Genomic DNA, 26,571 nt, shown 5'->3' on the forward strand with positions numbered 1-26,571 from the left:
GCAATACATTTTAAAGTACTTTTTTTCTCATAGAAATCAAAGTAAGATTTTCTAATCATGACTTAGAACTTTTTTTTTTTTTTTTTTTTTTTTTTTTGCTTGTTTGGTTTTTTGTTTTTGTTTTTGTTTTTTGAGACAGGGTTTCTCTGTGTAGCTCTGGCTGTCCTGGAACTCACTCTCTAGCCCAGGCTGGCCTTGAACTCACAGAGATCCGCCTGGCTCTGCCTCCCAAGTGCTGGGATTAAAGGTGTGTGCCACCGCCTCCCGGCTGATTTAGAACTCTGAAAAGCACTCATCATCCAGTGTTGGCATTCCACGGCTCTACCACAACAGGATGACAACACTCTTCACCTCTGCTAGAAGCTAAGGGTTACAATACACTTGCCTGGGCTTCTAATGGTTACAATACACTTGCCTGGGCTTCTAATGGTTACAATACACTTGCCTGGGCTTCTCGGAGTCTGGCCGTGGTGCTCTGCTGGAGAGCTTGCTGTTCTTGATGCTGCTGTTTGGATTTTTCTAGTTGATGTTGCAATTCAGTGGAATTTGTTACCTTTTCCTTCAACTTAAAAAATGTAGACTGTTAGTTGAGAACTTAAGACACAGCGTGATCATGCATAAATATCTGGTATTCAGTTTTCAAATTGACAAAAGTAAATTCAGAGCATATGGGAACTAGCAGCTTCTCATTACTTATAGAATCTGAATTCCATGACAAAGAAGCCATCCTCTACCCATTAAATCTCATCCTGAACAGAAGAATCTTTCTCCAGACTGGCATTAGTTCATCATCATTGTACGTTTGTATCTCACTATGATAAAGCAATTAATATACAATTTATGTGTAACAGTAATCTAAACCACAATATCTGCATTTCTTCTACTTTTTAGTAGTTATATTTACAGCATACAAGGAAGGAATCCAATCTACTACCACATTTAAGACATTACCTCTAAAAGAAAACCTACAGCTGAATTAACAGATTTTAACCAGAGTATTTGTTCAATTCAATCATAACATTTCTTTTAACCATATAAGGTATCATTTGAGCACCTGACTTGGAGCAACTCTGACTTTCTCCAGTCAATGGATGGCTTGGAGGCATTTCTCTGGGGTGACAGTCAATGGATGGCTTGCAGGCATTTCTCTGGGGTGACAGCCCATGGATGGTTTGCAGGCATCTGTTCTATGGCCCCAGGACTTGAACTCAGGGCCTGACACATGCTAGGCAAGTTGCATCACAGAGCTATATTACATGCCCTATATGATTTATCATTAAAACTGAAATCTTCAAGTACATATAAACTCAATGTTTACATGCTGCTCATGATCCACACCAGCTGTGTGTTAATCTCATTAGGAAGTAGCTCTTCCTGGGTATGAGAAGTCCAGCAGCCTCAGGTACAATCAAACCAAGAAGGCTTCTGAAAGCTAAAACGTACTCTGTGCATTTCCAGTGAGAATGTCGAGGAATAGAATAACAATAAAATGCAGTAAATTTAAAATGTGATGAATAGGCAGGACACTAACTGGGGAGAAGCACATGCGTCAATGTTAATAAAACAATCAGAACTACAGTTGTGACACAGAGCTGAGCTGCTGCCGTCAGCTCCTTTCCCGACGCTGGCTCACCTGCTCTTCGAGCCGGGAGAGCTGGAGCTGGAGCTCAGCCACTTGCTGCTCTTTGTCCATCAGCTTCTCACTGGAGAGCTGCCTCTGCTCCTTCAGCCTGCCCTGAGCCTCCCCCAGCTGCCGCTCCGTCTCCAGGAGTTTGCTATGTAACTTCAAAACACAAAGGAAGGATGCACGTGGGTGTGAGTGCAAACACACTCGGTACCGCCTGCTTGACTAAACTGTACTTGTCACCAGTTAAACACACCTTTCATTTGATGTCCCACCGTACCTTACACTACAACTGAATTTTCATCACGGAAATGATAATGAATCATAGAAGATTATGAGTAAGCACTGCCTATTTTGTACCTATTTTATTTTCCCTTAAAAACCACAGGAGACCTGGGCTGGAGAGGCGGCTCTGCAGTGTAAGAGCACTGGTTGCTCTCCAGAGGGGTCGGGTTCAGTTCCCAGCAGCTCAGAACCCATCTGTCACTCCTGTTCTCTGGGATTTGACTCCCTCTGCTGAACTCTGCAGGTACCAGGCATGCATGTGCCGGCAAAACGCCCACACACAAATAATAATAAATTTTAAAAAATACAGGGGATCAAGGTGAGGGGTTTAAAATAATAAAATGAAACTTAAAAATTAAGACACTCAAGGCACACACAGACATTCTTTTGAACTTCCCACCATGATTATTCTAAGTTTTCCAGAGTTAAAAACCACTACGTTTGACTTCAAACTTGTTTATTATATTTTTAAATTATTTATTATTTAGAGTTTTATTTCCTCTGTATGGGTGTTTTGCTTGCATGTACATCTATGCACCATACGTGTGCCTGGTGCCCAGGACACCAGAAAAGGGTGTTGGATCTCCTGGAACGGGTGTTATGGTGGTTGTGAGCTGTCAAGTGGGAGCTGGGAATCCAACCAGGTCCTCAGGAAGAGCAGCCAGTGCTCAGACAGAGCAGCCTTGTCTCAAGCACCCCAAGAATTTTTAATCAAAGAATAGTGAACAATTTGAATTAACTGTAACAGATAAAGCCTACTACATACCCCATACTGGGCACCACTCTAAGCAATTTTTGTCAATAAATGTTTCACAAGGGTGTTATCTGTGAATGGTATTGCCTCCCCCACGCCCCGCCCTCCATAAGGAAAATTAAAATAAAAAGGAATGGGCTCTAATACTACAGGTTGTAAAGCCAGATGTTAAGGTGGCCGCTTTTCTAACACAAACAACTCCTATGGGCCCGAGGAGCTGTGGCGGCTGCAGCACTCACCTGACTGACTTCCCCCTGCAGCTGCAGCCCATGCTGCTCCTTCTCTTCTCGCTGCTGCTGCAGCTGCTTGCACTCGGCCTTAAGGTGCTGGTGCCGGCTCTCGGCTTCCCGCAGCTCCTCTCTGAGCCTCTGAGCTGCGTCTCCCTTCTCACTGAGCTCGGCCTGGGCCCTCTGCAGGCAGCCTTCGGAGGCAGCCAGCCGGGCCTGCAGCTGCTGGCAGTCCAGGTCCCTCTGCTGCAGGGCTGCCTGTGTGTTCTTCCTGCTCACCGACTCCTCGCCGTGCTTCTCCTCGAGGTGCGTGTAGTCCAGTTCCTTCTTCAGCAACTTCTCGGTCAAGTTCTGGAACACCAACGTAGACATTTACATTAATACTTTTTATCCGTTCCCGTTTCTCGAACCGGCTTTGTAGCAGTCAATAACACAGTGTGAAACTGAAAATACTTCAGAAAAGATTTATGACATGCTGACATAATTTTATTATTGGTCATCATGACTAAGATATACTGATACAAAACAAAAATTACCAGGAAAATATTGCCATTACCTGAGAACATTATATATTGTATTCTTTAGGGGGTGGGAGGATGCAACATGTTTATGTTCCTACTTAAGTTAGAAAGTTAAAACTACTTTTCATCCAGTAAACATTATTCTGAATACTGGGGTGCGCCGACGCTCTGACCTGGGCGTGGCAGCTCCGGGCAGTGATGGCCTCCGTGTCTCCCGCCTCACTAGCGTCTGATCGACTGTTGCATTTTTTCTCCCCTTCTGATAATGAGCATTTAGTTTAGTTACAAGCTAAAATGAGCTCAAATTTCTTTCTGGGCATAAAAAGTAATGATCTAAAGATGGCATTTATCTGCTTCATATTTTATTTTACTCAAACTAGCAAAATAAACATAAAAATAACACCATCCATCACAGACCTGGATCAAGCAACCTGAACTCAAGCGCTGGTCTCAGATGCTGTTACGGGTGACATGGAATATTTTAAAGTAAGTGAAAAACAAACAAAAATGTTAACTTCCCTAAGAAAAGTGCGCATGCTGAGAAGACACCCTAGACACGACCTGATCTGTCTGTCACCTGACACTGGGACGTTCACTAACACACTGTGTAACAGGACATCACTAACACTGTGTAACAGGACATCACTAACACACTGTGTAACAGGGGACATCACTAACACACTGTGTAACAGGACATCACTAACACACTGTGTAACAGGACATCACTAACACACTGTGTAACAGGACATCACTAACACACTGTGTAACAGGACATCACTAACACACTGTGTAACAGGACATCACTAACACACTGTGTAACAGGGGACATCACTAACACACTGTGTAACAGGACATCACTAACACACTGTGTAACAGGACATCACTAACACACTGTGTAACAGGGGACGTTCACTAACACACTGTGTAACAGGGACATCACTAACACACTGTGTAACAGGACATCACTAACACTGTGTAACAGGGACATCACTAACACACTGTGTAACAGGGACATCACTAACACACTGTGTAACAGGACATCACTAACACACTGTGTAACAGGGACATCACTAACACACTGTGTAACAGGGACATCACTAACACACTGTGTAACAGGGACATCACTAACACACTGTGTAACAGGGACATCACTAACACACTGTGTAACAGGACATCACTAACACACTGTGTAACAGGGACATCACTAACACACTGTGTAACAGGGGACATCACTAACACACTGTGTAACAGGACATCACTAACACACTGTGTAACAGGGACATCACTAACACACTGTGTAACAGGGACATCACTAACACACTGTGTAACAGGGACATCACTAACACACTGTGTAACAGGGGACATCACTAACACACTGTGTAACAGGACGTTCACTAACACACTGTGTAACAGGACATCACTAACACACTGTGTAACAGGGACATCACTAACACACTGTGTAACAGGACATCACTAACACACTGTGTAACAGGACATCACTAACACACTGTGTAACAGGGACATCACTAACACACTGTGTAACAGGGGACATCACTAACACACTGTGTAACAGGACATCACTAACACACTGTGTAACAGGACATCACTAACACACTGTGTAACAGGGGACGTTCACTAACACACTGTGTAACAGGACATCACTAACACACTGTGTAACAGGACATCACTAACACACTGTGTAACAGGACATCACTAACACACTGTGTAACAGGGGACATCACTAACACACTGTGTAACAGGACATCACTAACACACTGTGTAACAGGGACATCACTAACACACTGTGTAACAGGACATCACTAACACACTGTGTAACAGGACATCACTAACACACTGTGTAACAGGGGACATCACTAACACACTGTGTAACAGGGACATCACTAACACACTGTGTAACAGGACGTTCACTAACACACTGTGTAACAGGACATCACTAAACAGGACATCACTAACACACTGTGTAACAGGGACATCACTAACACACTGTGTAACAGGGACATCACTAACACCACTGTGTAACAGGGACATCACTAACACACTGTGTAACAGGACATCACTAACACACTGTGTAACAGGGACATCACTAACACACTGTGTAACAGGACATCACTAACACACTGTGTAACAGGGGACATCACTAACACACTGTGTAACAGGACATCACTAACACACTGTGTAACAGGACGTTCACTAACACACTGTGTAACAGGACGTTCACTAACACACTGTGTAACAGGACATCACTAACACACTGTGTAACAGGGACATCACTAACACACTGTGTAACAGGACATCACTAACACACTGTGTAACAGGACATCACTAACACACTGTGTAACAGGGGACATCACTAACACACTGTGTAACAGGACATCACTAACACACTGTGTAACAGGGACATCACTAACACACTGTGTAACAGGGACATCACTAACACACTGTGTAACAGGACATCACTAACACTGTGTAACAGGACATCACTAACACTGTGTAACAGGACATCACTAACACTGTGTAACAGGGACATCACTAACACACTGTGTAACAGGGACATCACTAACACACTGTGTAACAGGGACATCACTAACACACTGTGTAACAGGACATCACTAACACTGTGTAAAACATCACTAACACTGTGTAACAGGACATCACTAGCACACTGTGTAACAGGGGACATCACTAACACTGTGTAACAGGACATCACTAACACACTGTGTAACAGGGGACATCACTAACACACTGTGTAACAGGGGACATCACTAACACACTGTGTAACAGGACATCACTAACACACTGTGTAACAGGGACATCACTAACACACTGTGTAACAGGGACATCACTAACACACTGTGTAACAGGACATCACTAACACACTGTGTAACAGGACATCACTAACACACTGTTAACAGGACACACACACTGTGTAACAGGACATCACTAACACACTGTGTAACAGGGGACGTTCACTAACACACTGTGTAACAGGACATCACTAACACACTGTGTAACAGGGACATCACTAACACACTGTGTAACAGGGACATCACTAACACACTGTAACAGGACATCACTAACACTGTGTAACAGGACATCACTAACACACTGTGTAACAGGACATCACTAACACACTGTGTAACAGGGGACATCACTAACACACTGTGTAACAGGGGACGTTCACTAACACACTGTGTAACAGGACATCACTAACACACTGTGTAACAGGACATCACTAACACACTGTGTAACAGGACATCACTCACTACACACACTGTGTAACAGGGACATCACTAACACACTGTGTAACAGGACATCACTAACACACTGTGTAACAGGACATCACTAACACACTGTGTAACAGGACATCACTAACACACTGTGTAACAGGGGACATCACTAACACACTGTGTAACAGGGACATCACTAACACACTGTGTAACAGGACATCACTAACACACTGTGTAACAGGGACATCACTAACACACTGTGTAACAGGGACATCACTAACACTGTGTAACAGGGACATCACTAACACACTGTGTAACAGGACATCACTAACACACTGTGTAACAGGACATCACTAACACACTGTGTAACAGGACATCACTAACACACTGTGTAACAGGGACATCACTAACACACTGTGTAACAGGACATCACTAACACACTGTGTAACAGGACATCACTAACACACTGTGTAACAGGACATCACTAACACACTGTGTAACAGGGACATCACTAACACACTGTGTAACAGGACATCACTAACACACTGTGTAACAGGGACATCACTAACACACTGTGTAACAGGACATCACTAACACTGTGTAACAGACTAACACACTGTGTAACAGGACATCACTAACACACTGTGTAACAGGGACATCACTAACACACTGTGTAACAGGGACATCACTAACACACTGTGTAACAGGACATCACTAACACACTGTGTAACAGGGGACGTTCACTAACACACTGTGTAACAGGACATCACTACACACTGTGTAAAAAAAACACTGTGTAACAGGACATCACTAACACACTGTGTAACAGGACATCACTAACACACTGTGTAACAGGGACATCACTAACACACTGTGTAACAGGACATCACTAACACACTGTGTAACAGGACATCACTAACACACTGTGTAACAGGACATCACTAACACACTGTGTAACAGGGGACATCACTAACACACTGTGTAACAGGGACATCACTAACACACTGTGTAACAGGGGACATCACTAACACACTGTGTAACAGGGGACGTTCACTAACACACTGTGTAACAGGACATCACTAACACACTGTGTAACAGGGGACGTTCACTAACACACTGTGTAACAGGACATCACTAACACACTGTGTAACAGGACATCACTAACACACTGTGTAACAGGGACATCACTAACACACTGTGTAACAGGGACATCACTAACACACTGTGTAACAGGGGACATCACTAACACACTGTGTAACAGGACATCACTAACACACTGTGTAACAGGACATCACTAACACACTGTGTAACAGACTCACTAACACTGTGTAACAGGACATCACTAACACACTGTGTAACAGGACATCACTAACACACTGTGTAACAGGGACATCACTAACACACTGTGTAACCCACTAACCACGGACAGCTCACTAACACACTGTGTAACAGGACATCACTAACACACTGTGTAACAGGGACATCACTAACACACTGTGTAACAGGGACATCACTAACACACTGTGTAACAGGACATCACTAACACACTGTTGCTAACACATGGGAACATCACTAACACACTGTGTAACAGGACATCACTAACACACTGTGTAACAGGACATCACTAACACACTGTGTAACAGGACGTTCACTAACACACTGCACATCACTAACACACTGTGTAACAGGGACATCACTAACACACTGTGTACAGGACATCACTAACAACTCATCACTAACACACTGTGTGTGTAACAGGACATCACTAACACACTGTGTAACAGGACGTTCACTAACACACTGTGTAACAGGACATCACTAACACACTGTGTAACAGGGACATCACTAACACACTGTGTAACAGGACATCACTAACACACTGTGTAACAGGACATCACTAACACACTGTGTACAGTCACTAACACACTGTGTAACAGGGACATCACTAACACAACTGTGTAACAGGGGACATCACTAACACTGTGTAACAGGGGACGTTCACTAACACACTGTGTAACAGGGGACGTTCACTAACACACTGTGTAACGGGACATCACTAACACACTGTGTAACAGGGGACGTTCACTAACACACTGTGTAACGGGACGGTACAGAAGTGAGGACAAGCAGACCCTCCATATCGTACAGAAGCTACAGCACAGACAAGACAGCCCGTGTAAAGCAGCCTTCCTAAAACAGCTAGAGTAATTTCCCAACAGAGGTTTGAAAGGACTAGGGTGCCATCAGTAGCGGCCGAACGCCTTTTTAGCATGCAGAAAGCCGGGTTTGATTGCCAAGGGAAGGGAAGGAAGAAGAGGGATATAAAGGGCTAGCAGGAGGGGGGAGAGAAAAGAGAATAATTTTTGTTTTTACAGCTTTTAAGAAGTTAATCCATGAGCGCTGTAGTTACATCCCTTGTCTCCATCCTGCTCTTCTCAAGTCCTCCAAGAACTCCCCCACTCCCGTTCAAATCCATGACCCCTTCCTTCTTGAGTGTTACTGACACACACACACACACACACCGAGTGCATTTCCTGTTGCTCTCGTGCACAGGTGTGTAGTGCTGGCCCCTTGACTCTGGGAAAGACCGAGTCCCTCTCCCAGCAGTCATTACTTGGTTGCAGCTCCTCTATCTGCGGTGGGACCTCGTGAGACTTCCCCACCCACGGCTGTCAGCTGGTCACTATGCAGGTCTTGTTTAGGTGACCACGGTGTTAAGATTTCAGGGGTGCAGTCACTGTCATAATCAGAGGACACTCACTACCTTGCAGCAGACGCCCTGGTCCACAGGCTCTTACATCTTTCTGCCGTCTCTCCCATGATGTCTCTGAGCCTTAGGTACAGGGGTTATGTTGTGAATGTATCAACTGGGGATTGCCAAATACTGATTTTTAAAAGTGAGCTAAATCACGTAAAGCTAAAAGTAGGAAAACAACAGTCTGAGGTTGTTTTCAGAAACTGAAGAGTAATTAAGGAAGTGTGCGAGTGTGGTAAAGGTCCTGAGGAGGGAAGCAAGAACAGGCTGGCTAACAGCAAATCTGGAAAGCCTCACTGGGGAGCAGGGAAAAGCTTAGGTACCAGCACACAGGGAAGGCTCTTGACCGCCCACCTGAGACACAGAAAGTTAAGATGATTTATCAGGGACACATGACAAAAAGCAGCCCCAGAACAGCAAGTGTATCTAAGAATGGGAAAGTGAGGCCTGTGCTGGACAGTTCTCTGTCAACCTGACACAGGCTGAAGTCATCTCGCAGGAGGGAACCTCCGTTCAGAAAATGTCTCTATCGCTGGGCTGTAGGAACACCTGTAGGGCATTTTTTAAATAACTGATCGACAGGGGAGGGACTAGCCCATTGTGATACCATCTTTCAGCTGGTGGTCCTGGGCTCTATAAGAAAGCAGGCTGAGCAGCCATGATGAGCCAGCCAGTAAGCAACACCCCTCCATGGCGTCTGCATCAGCTCCCGCCTCCAGGTCCTGCCCTGTTTGAGTTCCTGTCCTGACTTCCTCCAGTGATGAACAGCAATGCTGAAGTGTGAGTCTAATAAGTCCTTTCCTCCCCAGCCTGCTTTTGTCCTGGTGTTTCCTCACAGCAACAACTAACATGAGAGTGAAGAGCAATCAGAAGGGGAAACAGGAGTTTGCAGCTGTCAGTCACAGGCAGATGTTTTAACCAAGCGGCAAACGCGTTCATTCCAGGGGCAGACAAGAGCCCGGGGGAGAAAGGACATTTTGCTTCAATAGCTTATCAGGACAATCTTTTTATTACACACATCTTATTAACTAGTAACTCAAACAGTCTCTATATAATGGCACATTTAAAACTCACATTTAGAAAAATAACATTTCAGATTCATATGCTAAATTAAATCTGCATATTGATTTATAATCATTTTTAAAGACTGTAAGTTACTGAAATTCCTAATATAACCATGTTCACAGATGCTGAGCTGCTGAGTGACATATAAGTTTTAAATGTGGTATAAAATTAAGGCTATTTAAAGTCAATGTTCTTTCCCATGGACTTACTTATAAAGTGACCGAGTAATCCACCCCTTCTACACATGTTCTGGACATCTAGACTCTCTAAAGAGTCAGAAGTAAAGTGACTATTTAGCATTCACTTGTCCTAAAGTATGACTCAAACTCTACCAAGCTGGTGTGGCAGCACACACCTATAATCCCAGCACTCAACTTCTAATACTGTTTAAAAATACAGTGGAACCAACCCTTGAAAGAAAACACTGGCCGGGCGGTGGTGGCACACGCCTTTAATCCCAGTACTCGGGAGGCAGAGGCAGGCGGATCTCTGTGAGTTCGAGGCCAGCCTGGGCTACCAAGTGAGCTCCAGGAAAGGCGCAAAGCTACACAGAGAAACCCTGTCTCGAAAAACCAAAAAAAAAAAAGAAAGAAAACACTGATTTTTTTCAATTCTCCATATCGATCCTTACAACAAATTTTGAGATAGATATTATTCTTATTTACAGATGAGAAATCTGGGGCTGAAAGAACCTAATGCATTTAAGCTAGGGACAGAGTCATTATTATGATTCTAAATCAAATTATTTTCTTAAAATACATAATTTAGACAGTAAATTGTTCATTATTCCTAAAATTTGTCCTACTCAAGTTTAAGTTATAAGGTGCATATGAAGCTTGGCTAATAATCATTTGTGTAATGAAAGCCTCCATGTCCTCCCTTTTAATTTTCTCATCAATTGTTTCCATAGTTTCTTAAAAGTAACAATTTCATTTGTCAACTGATATTTGCCCATGTAAAAGGAATGAATGAAAAAAGTGACATTTTTAATGGTTTATAGAAAACTGACATCTTACATTTGATGAACTGCATGTACTCCTACATGGTTCCATACCTTTTTACATCAACATTTGAAATTGAGGTTCTATTAACCCCTTTAACATTACAAAATCCTCCTTAGTATCTTAAGGACTCAGTTAAAAGTTATGTGTTCTATACAGGTCTTTTCTGATTTAGTAGACTCTAAGTTAGGAAAACTTTGACCATGGCCTTGATCCAACACTGTGATCCCAACATTTGCTAAAACAAACAATAAAAATCAAACTTCACTGAGGTGCTTACTAAAAGCTTGTGAAACCCTTCTCACCTTCTTAGTTTGTTTACTGTCCATGTTTATTCTAAGAAACATGCAGTACCATCTCCAGCAGAAGAGACTGGTCAATAAGTGGCAAGGCTGGGCTATAAACATGGCTTTGCCTGCTGTGCTGTCCTGCTCTCAGTATGAGTTCCAAGATGTTTCAGACATGACGGAAGTCTGTGGACACTCAAATCCATATGTAAAATTGTGCAGTATTTACACAGCCCATGCACAGTCTCCCATATACTTTAAATCATGTCTTGATCATTTAATCAATGTAAATGTTTCATACAGAACTGTTATATTGGGGCTGTAGACACGGCTCAGCAGTTAAGAGCATTTGCTGTTCTTGTAGAGGACCCAGTGTTTGGACATTAGCACCAACATGGCAACTCAGAGCCATCTGTAACTCCAGTTCCAGAGGATCAAACACCTTCCTGTGGCTGTCAAGAGCACCAGGTACACACGTGATACACTGGTATATACATACAGACATATATTCATACACAGAAAAAAAATAAAAAATTCGATGCACAGCTGCCTGAATCTGCGGCTCTGAATCTGCAGACACGGTAGTCAACTGTGTTACACAACAGGACGGTAACACACAGCAGTATTTTGGGTATCTGCCTTATCTGGCCCTCACTTTGACCTACGTACAGCTTAAGGCTGAGACTGCTCAAGGAAAAGCAGTACATACAGACAAGATGACAGATAAGACCCTCCAAAATAACTCAGTCTCTTTCAACCTCCTCTTATATAAGCAGCCTTAAATAAATAATGTGATCTTGTTCAGAATTTATATGAAAAATAATTAATCTGAGGTGCAGAATTATGTTTAAATACAATTTTATTCAAAAATAACAAAGCAGTTTCTTCAAGCTGTCTCTTTGTTTTTAATATTTTAAGACTAATAATAAACACAAGATTAAAACTGAAATTTAAACAGCAAAAAAATAGTACTTTCCATCTAGTATACATTTTACCTATCTACACTGATGAGGCCAATGGTCCATAAAAACAGCATAAGTTATTGTACATATAACATCCATCAAAAGGTAATATACAAGTCAGGCTAGGTGGCACAGGACTGGAGTCCTGGCTACTCAGAAGGCTGAGGCAGGAGGATATCAATTTCAGCATGAGCACCTAACAAGACCCTGTCTCAAAAAGACAAAAGAGGAAGGCCTGGGACACAGCAGAGCACGCTTGCAGAGAATGCACAAGGCCTTAGCTGTAATCTCTAGAACCTCCAAAAAGATCAGCTGCAGACACTTACAAATTTAAAATATCTGGATACGGTTTGAGTGAGGATTGGGCAGGAAGGACAATAAGGACAGGCAGATAGATAAAGACAGATGAATGAACCTTCAGCTCTGTTTCTGTTTCATTAGCTCCACTACATGAGCTTCAGTTTCCTCATACTCCAATCTATTCTGGCATTGAAATAACGCTGATAAATGGACAGATTATATACTGTACAATGCAATGTGTCCATACTTGGAAGATCCAACTCACTCAGAGAACTAGGACTTTCAACATGATGAATGAATGATGCATGACATCACATTCACGAGAAGATGCGCTTAGAGGGAAGAGTGACCAGTAACTTCTGATGTCACGGGTACAGAAGGTTTGCTGGTCTGGTTTAAGATTCCACATGGTGACTGGTTCTTGGAAAGCCATCATTTACCAAGTGTTAGTATGAGATAAAAACTGCCATGACTACAGAAAGACTATGTCTCCCTTTTCAACTACGTAACTATGTGAGAGTAAATTCTCTTGATCTATGACTATGAAAACAGACATGAGACTTGAACTGTCCTATATCGAGCCAGATATTAGAGATTTGTAACCATATCACCACCATTCTTAATGAATTCATGTGTTTGGGTGAATAGCCATTTTTTTAAGAACAGTTATGTTAAAATTTATTGGGCTAAAAATTTTAAATTTGTGGATTCTTTAAAAAACCTAAGGTCTAGTATGATAGTGATACACAGATGAAAGCTCTCTTTCTCACCGCCCACAACTTGAACTCTATGGAGTTCTGAATGATTCTGAGAACGGAAAACAGCACTGCTCGTAACGGGCACATGCAGTCATTACTCTCAGTCTTAGCAGCACAGACCTACACTGACGTCTATCACCCCCATCGCTTTTGAGGCTCAGCAGCTCTCTCCTCAAGTTGGAATGAGCTGCTGACCAGAGCAGCAGCTCCTGAAGACTTGGCCCGCGCTGGAGGGTGTGCTTCCAGGCTCATTCACATGACACTGGCATGGGTCTTAAGAGCTACAGCCAATTATATGATCTTTTTCCTTATTCTACTTTTATTTTTTCTTGACTTTTCTCTTGCTACAGTTCACAAAAACAGTAGATTTAAGGTATTGCATCGAGGCCAACATTTTCACCACATCTTTACAGACAAGCACTTAATCACACTCTACTCCCCTAGTGTAAGAAAGTAAAGGCCTGGTTGGGGGCCTTAACAGGAGTGGGGGATGGTCAATGGACGAAGCAGGAGACCTGAGTGTGGAAACCTAGCACCCATACAGCTGGCTGTGGCAGCGTACACGTGCATTCCGAAAACTGGGAGTGGATACAGGAGGGGCTTGGCGGCTCATGGGCCAGCTGATGTAGCGGAACTGATGAGTGCCAGCTTCAGAGGAATGAAAACAATAAGGTGGAGGAGCCAGCAAGATGGCTCACAGTAGAAGCGCTGCTGCCAAGCCAGAGCAATTGAGCTGAATCCCTAGAACTGACATGAAGGTGGAAGCAGAGAACTAAACCACCAGGCTGTCCTCCGACCTCCACACAGGCACTCTCATCACATAGGCTCTGCCCCACATCACACACACGGTAAGAGCCAGAACTAAGGATGCAGGAAGAAGCCGGAAGGAAATCCACTGGTTCGTTAGTAATCGAACATTACAGTGTCAGGCACATAATACCTCCCTGTGAGCCAGGACAGACAGCCCAGGCTATGGCAACACTCTGGGTTACCCACCATAACTAGATGGTAAGACCCTTTTGCTGAAGACACCACTCACTCTTGTGCAAGACATAAAGAAATCAACTTATAACTGGTCTGCACATGCTCCCTGCTAATCAGCTTACACATGCTGGAAGGAACTATGCAGGCTACATGGGGAGAAAAGACATCACTGGTCTTAGACAGCACTGGCTCTTGCAAACTACTATAATGACCTGACAGCAAGATGTGCTCACCGGTCCAACAACAGCAGGACAGTTAGGGGGTGGCAACAACTTCTTGATTAGACAGAAGGCCTGCTCCACAGAACGACTTCATGCCTGGTACTATAAGCCCATTAAAAAGCCTATGACCGAGGAGATCACATCCCTATGGTGGTGCATGTTATTGTTTTAATAAACAGTCACGTTATCAAACAGCAGTCTATTTTATACCCAAAGTTTTTGCTTGTTCCAACTTTAGTCAGAGAAGCTTCTGTTTACAGTGGGCAGTGGCTAATGCAGAGGCTCAGAACTGATCAATGTGCCAAGCATAAAGAGCTGAGTGCTGGGCTACAGATGGGTCGCCTGTGTCAGAACTTCCTAGACAAAGGGCAGAAGAAGAATGTAAGGATGGGAAGGGGAGCAGTGAAAGGCTGCCTTCTAGATACGGCGAAGCTTAAAGCACACATCAACCCACAGCAGCCCCGGTTCCCAGGACAAGACCTGCACAAGATCAAGTCGGTCAAAATTCCAGCATGGATTTACAAGGGCCCTCCGGGGCCCACGCTACCAGATGAGGAGCTGTCGGTAGTTAACAGCTGCTGAGGGAGAGTCACTCCCCTTTGGTTCCTGACTGCTGCGAGACTGCTCATGCTCCAGCAGATGACTGCAGGCCCTGAACATGAGAGCAGCGTCCCTGCACATGTGAGCAGCCCTGCACATGTGAGCAGCCCCTGCACATGTGAGCACCCCCTGCACATGTGAGCAGCCCCTGCACATGTGAGCACCCCTGCACATGTGAGCACCCCCTGCCCATGTGAGCACCCCCTGCACATGTGAGCACCCCTGCACATGTGAGCACCCCTGCACATGTGAGCACCCCTGCACATGTGAGCACCCCTGCACATGTGAGCACCCCTGCACATGTGAGCACCCCTGCACATGTGAGCACCCCTGCACATGTGAGCACCCCCTGCACATGTGAGCACCCCTGCACATGTGAGCACCCCTGCACATGTGAGCACCCCTGCACATGTGAGCACCCCTGCACATGTGAGCACCCCTGCACATGTGAACACCCCCTGCACATGTGAGCACCCCTGCACATGTGAGCACACCTGCACATGTGAGCACACCCTGCACATGTGAGCACACCCTGCACATGTGAGCACACCCTGCACATGTGAGCACCCCTGCACATGTGAGCACCCCTGCACATGTGAGCACCCCCTGCACATGTGAGCACACCTGCACATGTGAGCACCCCTGCACATTGAGCACTGACATGTGAGCACACCTGCACATGTGAGCACACCTGCACATGTGAGCACCCCCTGCACATGTGAGCACCCCTGCACATGTGAGCACCCTCTGCACATATGAGCACCCCCTGCACATGTGAGCGGTGCTGACTGTACCAGGAGGAGAGGAAAACAGGTATTAGGATGACATCATCAATCTACAGTGTATGAATGTATAAAACTTTCAAAAGACAAAAGTTAATATTTAAAAAGAACTACCTGTATTAAATACCTAACTACAAAATAAATAAATGAACTATTTGTAGAAGGTGGCCAACAAAGCTGAGTGTAGAGGAGATACATACCTTTAATCCCAGCACTCAGGAGGCAGAGCCAGGCAGATCTCTGTGAGTTTGAGGCCAGCCTGGTCTACAGAGTGAGTTCCAAGACAGCTACACAGAGAAACCCTGTCTCGGTGGGGAAAAATAAAGTGGGGAGGGGGGGCGGAGGTGGGGACACTACAATTGAAGAAGACAATCTTGTCAACCTTTGGCCTCAGTGCATACCTACAAAAGCATACATACACACACACACACACACACACACACACACACACACACAAAGATGCCTGGTACACTGGCACAATCCTACAATTCTAGCACTTGAGAGGCTAAGGCAGAAGAATGAGTTGGAGGCCAGCCTGGGCTACATAGCATGTTCTAAGACAGCATCAGCCACATAGCAAGGCTTGGCTCAAAATTAAAATAAAGTAAAATAATAAGAAAACACCTGAAAGTTTTACACTTCCTGATTCCAAAACTTACTACAAAGCTAACAATTACACCGTGGAGCTGGCATAAAGATAAACAAGGATGAGTGGAGCCGAGTGCCTAGAAATAAACATTCACAACATGGTTGCTATGGTCACAAGCTTTGCATCCCCTGCGATTCCAAAATCATATTTTCAAATCCTAAGCCTCCAAGGCAAAGGTATTAGAAGATTTTTGCCTTTGAGAGGTTATTAAAGTTTAGACCAAAGCCTCATGAATGAGATTAGTGTTCTTATTAAAAAGAAAAAAATGACTCAGAAAGATCCCTCCTTCCTTCTTGTGTGAGGACACAGCAAGACGGCACCATCTATGGACCAGACAGCACACTCCATCAAGATATATAATCTTGTTCCTAAATTTGGGTGTCCTAGTCTAAATAACAGTGTGAAATCAATTTCTGCTCATTGTAAGCTATTCGGTTTATGGTGTTTTGTGACAGGAGCTGGAACCAACTATGGCAATAGTCAAATGACTTAAAAGAGTCCCATGACCACACATCAGGGTAGAAACCGTCTCAACAAACCGTATCAGGAAAAGGGAGTACCCACATGCCACATAATGACACCGGACTTTTGTCTTATGTGTCTACAAAAATTAGTGCAAAGCAAATCTAAGACATAAACATAACACCTAAGATGATAAATTTTTGTTTGGTTTTGTTTTTGTTTTTTGAGACAGGGTTTCTCTGTGTAGCTTTGAGCCTGTCCTGGATCTCGCTCTGTAGACCAGGCTGGCCTCGAACTCACAGAGATCTGCCTGGCTCTGCCTCCCGAGTGCTGGGATTAAAGGCGTGCGCCACCACCGCCTGGCTTGACAAAATTTTTAAAGAAAATAGAGAGGAAAAATTCATGACATTGAATTTATCAGTAATTTCTTCAATTTCTTGCCTAAAGCAGAGGCAAAAATAGTGAAAGTGTAAAACGTACACAAGTGCTGATGAAACTGTGTGACCTGTAGATGGGATTGTAAAAGGACATATGGAGTGTCAACTGAAATCAATACAGTAGTCCTCAAAAAAGAAAACTAAAAATAAGACGAGGATACAGCTCTGTGGTCAAATATTTGCCTAATATTGCATTCATGAGGATTTGATTCCATCATCACACATACATTTGTACCTGTACTCAGTCTATACCCACCTCTTACAGTTCGCCTTTCTCCTTGTCTTCAGGTTATACTGTATCCCATGCACACCACACACACACACACACACACACACACACAACACATACATACATACATTTGCATACAACACACACATAAACAGAGAGAGGGAGACAGAGACAGAGAGACATAGAAAGAGAGAGACATCTTGTCCAAGTGTATACATAAAACATAGAAGGTTAAAATTTAATGAAGATAAAATCTATTCACCACTATATGCAGCTTTAAAATTCTTACCTGGTTTTTTTGTGTTAATTCATTAATTGAATCTTTAAGTTTCTGTATTTCCTGAACATATACTGCAACTTCTTGGGGGCCTTTGGCAAGTTCACTCCTTAGTTGGCTTATTGTAGCCTGAAAAATAAAATAAAAATGAATGCAAACAAAATGGAGGGGCACAAGATTGAAGACAGTATGTTTTCTCTGCTGCTGGCGCTGGTGCAGTTAAACTCAAGTAATACTTGAAACTTTTTAACTTAATTCTTGATTCCAATACCATTAATACTCCCACCTAAAACTTTTTGCTTAAAATTAATTTTTAAAATACACCCAAGATGCATCAGTTCATTTATTTAATAATGTATCAACTGAAATACTGACATCTTTATCTGAGTTAACATCAAACTGCAATTTTTAATTTCATGGTTTTAAATCTATACTTTGAGCCTCCTGACTTTTAAAAGGAAAACCAATTATGTCCAGAGTTTCTCCAGGCTCCCATGGCAGAAACTTTTCCTTTCATTTTAAGACATGCGTGTTCAAACATACAATATGGTTTGATTTGGGTGAATCACCTTTCTGATTATAATACGAGCGTATTTATCCAAACAAGTTACTAAGCTAAGGTCTCTACAGTTTCCTTAAGTCAGGCTACTCTATGGTCAAGTGTAACAGTTGAATAAAAACTTGTCATAGTAAATTTAAACATTTTATAACAAAAATAATGTTTATTGCTCAGACAGTTTGATCACTTAAAAATAATAAAAGAAAAAACCAAATGGGCAAATATCTTGAGAAGCCACACCTGTAACACACAAGAGCCCAGACATCAGAATACCTGATATCAGCACAAGAAATTTGTATTTCCAATATTTCCTGCTGGCTCTACTTTTTACATACTTAAAGTTAGTCATTTCCATTACATATATTCTTTATGATGAATAAACTTTATAATATGTATAAAATAAATTTAAGTTTCTGCTCTTAACATATCAACAGTCTTGGTCCTTACATCATAAAGAAGCAACTCTGGAGGATCTGGTTTGCTGTGGCAGTAGCACCTCTGCTCAGACCCTTTCACTCCCTTCTTCTGAACCCAGAGCACACACAACTTCTGTCCGGAAGCACTTTCGTGGTGCATACAGAAGTCTATTTTCTCTCCAGATAGTGCCACAGTTGGCACACCAGGTCTCTGTCTTCCTGGCTGAGTTCCCTTGTCCTTTCACAGCCCAAGGTCACCTACGGCTGCAGTTCAGCACTTGCTGGACTCAGTCCCCAGGATTCCACTTTACAGACTTCATCTGACCCCCCCCACTTTCTACACTCTCCTTATTCATTTCCTCGACCTTCCCCGACCTGCCAGCTGACTGTCCCACTTATTGCCGGCTCTCCCACAGCACACACCCTGCTTTTCTCTCCTTCTTCGGAGAACTTATGGTCACTTCCCTTCCTACTGTGGTACGGTTGATTATAAAAACATCTAAACATCTCAAAAGGCTCATGGGGTTAACTAGACCTAATCAATGAGAGGTCGTTAGATCATGAGGACTCTGACCTAATCAAATGACTAATGCACTGACTAATTCATGACTGGATCGTGATGGAGGAGGTGGTGCAAATGTTCAGAGGAAGGCACAGCTGGAGGAAGAAGTCACCAGGGGCATCTTGACCCGGTCACCCCTCTGGGCTTCCTGGCTACCAGCCTCTGCCACAGTCCCCAGCTGCCATGACATTCTAAAGCCAAGGGTCCAGACAAAACCAGACTGAATCCATGAGCCAAAATGAATCTTCCTGCTGTGAAACTGTTTCCCTCAGGCAGCTTTCACAGCAATAAAAAGCTAACTAACACAAGTCTAGATTGGCTTCGTCACACATTCTCTGACTCCCAGAGGAATACGAGGCGGAGGGGAGCAGGACTGACTTAGTGGTGTATTCCTAACACCTAAAATTATTTCTGTTGCTCAGTACTCACTGAAAAATATATTCCCTAGCGAGTGATCAATTCCCTAAATGATTTAATAAATATTTATTCCCATTAGGACAGTACAAGACCCTAATAAAAAATTCATTTTCCTTGATGCCATGTCATTGAACTTAACACTGAATTTTTTGAACCTTTAAGTTATAAATAATTAAGGAATGATATTTTGACCTGACAGCCTGCTAGTGCTACAGAATTATAATTATTGCTGGAATAGTCTACTACTATGAAGAAATAATCATTTAAAATGGACAAAAACTTGTTTGATTGACAAAACAAAATGAGCGTGTCTGTGAAGTTTTAAGATTGCCTAAAACACAAACTGCATATGACAATAGACAGTGGCAGATAAGAATATGACCAAAATAAGAAGTCTTCCAAAGCACGTTACCTCAAATTTAAGCATCTCCATTAGAAAGCAGAAAAAAAAGACAATAAAATGATGGATGAAAGATGGAAGATGGGGCTCACAAAAGTGTACACTGAGATGTCCAAACACGCGTGCAGATATGACATTCAACATACTTCATATTAAATGTCCTCTTAAACACTATGTATGATTATAATCATACTTACACACTGAGAACACAGTAGAGATGTCCAAACACACGTGCAGATATGATCTTACAAATACTTCATATTAAATGTACTTTTTTTTTTTTAAGATTTATTTATTTATTTATTATGTATACAGTATTCTGCCTGCATGTATGCCTGCAAGCCAGAAGAGGGCACCAGATCTCATTACAGATGGTTGTGAGCCACCATGTGGTTGCTGGGAATTGAACTCAGGACCTTTGGAAGAGCAGCCAGTGCTCTTAACCTCTGAGCCATCTCTCCAGTCCTTAAATGTACTCTTAAACATTATGTATGATTATAATCATACTTACACACTGAGAACACAGTAGAGATGTCCAAACACACGTGCAGATATGATCTTACAAATACTTCATATTAAATGTACTCTTAAACACTATGTCTGATTATAATCATACTTACACACTGAGAACACAGTAGAGATGTCCAAACACACATGCAGATATGATATTCAACATACTTCATATTAAATGTACTCTTAAACAGCTATGTATATTATAATCATACTTATTCCAAACCTGGATAAACAATTTTCTCTTAAAATTAGGATTCACATAAGATTATTTGGAATATAAATGAGAGTCTTTAAAAATATTTCCATTAAATACCACACCATATCTAAGTTCATTGCAGCTTTCTTTGATATTTACTTTGATGAATGCTTTTAGAAAAAATTTAAATCTTTAAACCTTCAATCTCCAATCTATAAAGTAGCCAACTACTTATTAAGCACTTCAAATGGCTTTAGAATGAAAAATATACTTTCATAAATATATAAACAAAGATGTAATGAATTTACGTAGTATGTAGGTTTCAATGAAAATGAACCAAAGGTATACACAGTAATAATATGTATTCCAGATTACAGATTATCAACCCCAACTAGAGAACATCTGCTAAATCTCTGTCCTTCTAGCTTCCTTAATGGCCTTTGAATGTGTTTTTATTCTGACTTAGTAAAAATAACCACTTCTATAATAATTTTTTAGTAAATTTTTTAAATGTCATAATTCATTATTATACTTAGCTGAGAATAAACAGAACTGAATTTTAATAAAACATGCCACATACTCATAGTACGCAGACACCAAAAAGTAAATGAAGTTACAAACAAATATATGAGATGAAACAATTATACTAATTTTTTTTCATATGAAAATAGTATTGGATACAACTTCAAAATATTTTCAGCTAGCCAGGCGGTGGTGGCGCACGCCTTTAATCCCAGCACTAGAGAGGCAGAGGCAGGCGGATCTCTGTGAGTTCAGGGCCAGTCTGGTATACAGAGCGAATATATATTTTCAGCTATTATTCAATACTAAACAACATACAATTCTGGCAAAACACTAAAGTAATAATAAACATTAGGACAAGAATAGCAGCACAAAAAGCTTGGCATGGTGGCTCACATTAATTCCATCTTAGGAGGCAAGGAGAGTCACATGAGACTGAGGTCAACCAGGGCTACATAGCAAGTTCCAGGTTAGCCTGGACTTGGGTGAGATCCTGTCTCAAAATAAAAACAAAAAACAAGCAAACAGAAAGACTAGCAGCACAAAGTCGCTCGTGAGGCCATCATGAGACAAATTCAATGGAAGACAGGATGCTACAGGAGGAAGATCTGAGTAAGACCTAGGTTCTTTATTTCAGACATGTGACCTGAAAGCAAATTGTACCTCATTTACCCTCAGATTCCTAATGTGTAAAACGATCAAATAACTTTACAGAATCAAATTAGACATTTTAAAGCTAGCACAGTATCCAAAATCTAGTGGTGTCCAAAACTCCATGTCTAAACTAGTCTGACTCTTAAAGTTATTAAAAATATTTGACATACCTGGAAGTCCTACTCATCACTGCCTATCTATTCACTACATAGTGATTAAATGTTATAGTTAATTCTCTAAATGTACTATTTAAGTAGTAAATAACTTCTTCAATTAATCAACAAGAATAAATGTCCTTCTAAATTTATTCAAAATGCCTGAAGAGGTAATTTTTGTGAAAACCTGAGCAGAGTTGAGTGCAAAGAACTAAATTGTGTCATTTTCCTCCTCCTCTTCCTCCTCCTCATTTGTTTAGAATTTTATTTTTATATAGACAGACAGAGTCTCACTAATGTAATCAGCCCTGACTGATCTGGAACTCACTACGTAGACTAGGCTGGCCTCAGAATCAGAGCTCTGTCTGTCCCTGAGTTCTAGGGTTAAAGGCAGATGGCGCCACCACATGCCTCCCCAATTCCATCTTCAATTCACCCCAGGCACATCTTTTCTAGAAAGTAACTTCATTGGGTCCTACACTTATCCATTTACTTGAGGAAAGGACTGAGACACAATTCCTTCACCCCAATTTTTTTAACTTTAGTTATAAACGCCTTGAGTTATCTCTCCACACAGCTTTCCAGATTATTTTAATCTAAATGAATAAAAATACAAATTTATTAAAGAAAAACCTTTAATTACAGTAATTCAGAAATATGATTCAGAAATATTTCCCATTATCAAACTGTAGCATGTTCCTGCACATATGTTTCAAATACAGATAAATATAAAGATTTCTTTTCTTTGCTAATTTTCTTTTTGTTATTTGTTTTTGTTTTTGTTTTTTGAGACAGGGTTTCTCTGTGTAGCCCTGTCTGTCCTGGAACTCTCTCTGTAGACCAACCTGGCCTGAACTTAGAGATCCGCCTGCCTCTGCTTCTGAGTACTAGGATTAAAGGCGTGTGCCACCACTGCCCAGCTTCTGCTATTTTTAATGAACAAGTATGACTCCCATAATGCTCAAGTGGAAAAAGGGACTACAGTTTGAAATATGCATATTCTAAAACCACCATTACTTTAATGAAAATTTAGTCATCATGTTCATTTATATGGAAATTTCAAATAACATTCAATGGCATTTTTAATCAAGAGATTAATTTTTTAATTTGAGAAATTATCAGTCAACAGGAAGATCTAATGAACACAAGTTCTTTACTAAAGTACAGAAATAAATTACTGGGCACATTCAAAGTAATCTAAAACTCATTATCAGAATTTTATTCAGCATCATATTTTTTTAAGATTTATTTACTATTATTTTATGTGTATGGGAGTTTTCCTTGCATGTATGTCTATACATCACGTATGTGCAGTGTCCATGGAGGTCAAGAAGACAATGTTAGATCCCCTGGAACAGGAGTTATAAAGGTTGTTGGCCATCATGTGGGTGCAGGGAATTGAACCTGGTCTCTGGAAGAGAAGCCAACGCTCTTAACTACTGAGCCATCTCTCCAGCCCCAATTAAAACACTGTAGAGACCATTTCCATCCATACTATTCAATGTCTATCAAGTAGAAATGAGCCTATTAAAAAGTAAATCTTTTGCCAAGTACCGTGGTACACGCCTGTCATCTGGCTACTCAGGAGACTGAGTCTCATCTGAGCCTAGCAGGGTGAAAGGAGTCGGAGCAACACAGTGAGACTGCGTGTCAAAAAATTTAAAAGAACCCACAAGAAAGAAAAGAAAGAGAAATTATTTCTACATATTTTCCAAACAACACTGTTAATGTAATTGTGGGAAATGACATCATATTTCATTTGCTTCTAACAAATAGGGTTGCAAAGCCTATACAGAGAGCACTGGACCATGGTACCAATGACAAACAGAATCATGGAAGAAATGTGACAACTTGGATTTTATACTTGTAGAATCTGAGATGATAAATTCAATCATCACTTACCACCTAGCCTTAAATAATTAACTATATAAATCATTTACTAGGCAAAAGAGTCATCTATGATGGGAACATCCCTCCCTGAGTGTTTTCATTACCTCTGAATTAGCATATTCTGATTGTAACTTTTTGCATTCATCTTTGAGTTTTTCAGATTCTCTCTCACGTTCCAAAGTCATATTATCCATTAGTGTTTGAACTTGGACCAGTTCTTTCTTTAGTACAGCAACATCTTCTATACCAGGTCTCTGGAGCTGTGAAACATATTTTAATTAAGTATTACAATAAAAATCTAAAATAATATACATTTTAGAATAATTCACTAAAAGGAGCTCAAAATAAAAACAATCATTATTAACAAGTTTTAGACTCCAAACATCGAACACTGATACGTCCCCCTGATAAGTCAACCCCCTCTTTCCATTCTATGTAACGGTATCATCCAGCTGCACTCTAGCAGCATACCAATCTTGACAAGGACTTGACAATTAGCCCATTTCTTCTCTACACTAAGGAAGTGGTGTTGGAGATAAAGAGGCCTACAGCTGCTGAGGCTCTTGCCTAGGGTGGAGCCATGGGTCAGTCCTTTGCACGGCTGTAACAACAAAACTTAAATGAAGAAGAAAAGATGCAAGATGTTGAGGGTTTTCCGCCAGATGCTTGGGGTTCAGTAATTCATCCAAGTATTTATTGAATAAAGAAAGATGCCACAGACAGGTCCAGGGTTGCAAAGCCTACGGAAAACACTGGACCATGGTACCAATGACAAACAGAGTCATGGAAGAAATGTGACGACTTGGATTTTATACTTGTAGAATTTGAGATGAAAGCAAGAAACCCAACTGTAGGCAGTCCTAAAACTAGATGGATTCACACAACTGAAGTGAGAGGAAATATCTGGAATGGTGGCATATGTCTTTAGTCCAGCACTCAGGAAGCAGAGACAAGAGGATCTCTCCGAGTCAGAGGCCAGCCCAGGCTACACAGTGAGATCCTGTCTCAACAGAACAAAGTGTGAGGAAATGATAGCACCAGAGACGTGGGTATAGGGAATAATGAAAAAACGAAACAATCACATTTAGACAGACACAATAATGTTTAAGGGAGTTAAATGACACAACTTTTCTAACATCTTTTTATTTTTACAAATTATAATAGAGTATATATGTAAGTAGAGGGGGTTAAAGAAATTTTTATTGCCTCCAGTTCATTACACTATTTTTTAAATATTTCCTCAGTTGGATATGGAACTCAAAGCTTTATACATACTGGGCAAGTGGTCTATCACTTAACTACATGCCCAGCATCATATATACTTCATTTTAATTAGGAGCTACACATTTAACACTGTAACAAATGTCCCTGAATTACCAGTTCAGTTTTCAGATCCCGAATCACACTTGTCTGTCTGTCCAAGTCTCCTGTCAACTGTGTCACTTTTTGTTCAGCAGCTTCTCGGAGACTCTTCTCCTCATCATGTTTTGACTTTATATCTAATTAAAGATAGCAACACAAATATTAGTTCTGTAAGAAGGCAAGTTTCTAAATTCCCGTATATTAATCTGCAAGCTTATAATACTTGAGTCCAATTTACATTCCTTAAGTATCCATAAATATGCCCAATAAAATTATGATTGTTAAATTCTACCTAACACTATGCTACTTAGCATCTTCATGTACATACATATAATATTTCACCAAAAAATCATATAATTTTTAAAAATACAGTATGAATAATTTATAGCATAACCAAATGTTAAATCTTTAATATATTGTATAATCAATTTATTTAAAATGTTACTTTTTAATCAAGCATACCAAAAAAGAAAATTTACCTTCTTTAAATTTCAAGA

General features: G+C 41.4%; 1 protein-coding gene across 1 annotated transcript in view; it reads right to left on the reverse strand.

Annotated features, from left to right (window-relative positions):
* Positions 1–26,571, reverse strand: part of Eea1 (early endosome antigen 1) — a 128,639-nt gene that overhangs the window by 42,693 nt on the left and 59,375 nt on the right. The window contains 6 exon segments of the mRNA XM_028881203.2: positions 446–565; positions 1,634–1,783; positions 2,903–3,241; positions 18,441–18,557; positions 24,817–24,972; positions 26,090–26,211. Of these exon segments, the coding sequence (XP_028737036.1) occupies positions 446–565; positions 1,634–1,783; positions 2,903–3,241; positions 18,441–18,557; positions 24,817–24,972; positions 26,090–26,211 (1,004 nt within the window).

This window comes from Peromyscus leucopus, chromosome 18 (genome assembly GCF_004664715.2).
Source record: "Peromyscus leucopus breed LL Stock chromosome 18, UCI_PerLeu_2.1, whole genome shotgun sequence".
Classification (NCBI taxonomy): domain Eukaryota; kingdom Metazoa; phylum Chordata; class Mammalia; order Rodentia; family Cricetidae; genus Peromyscus; species Peromyscus leucopus.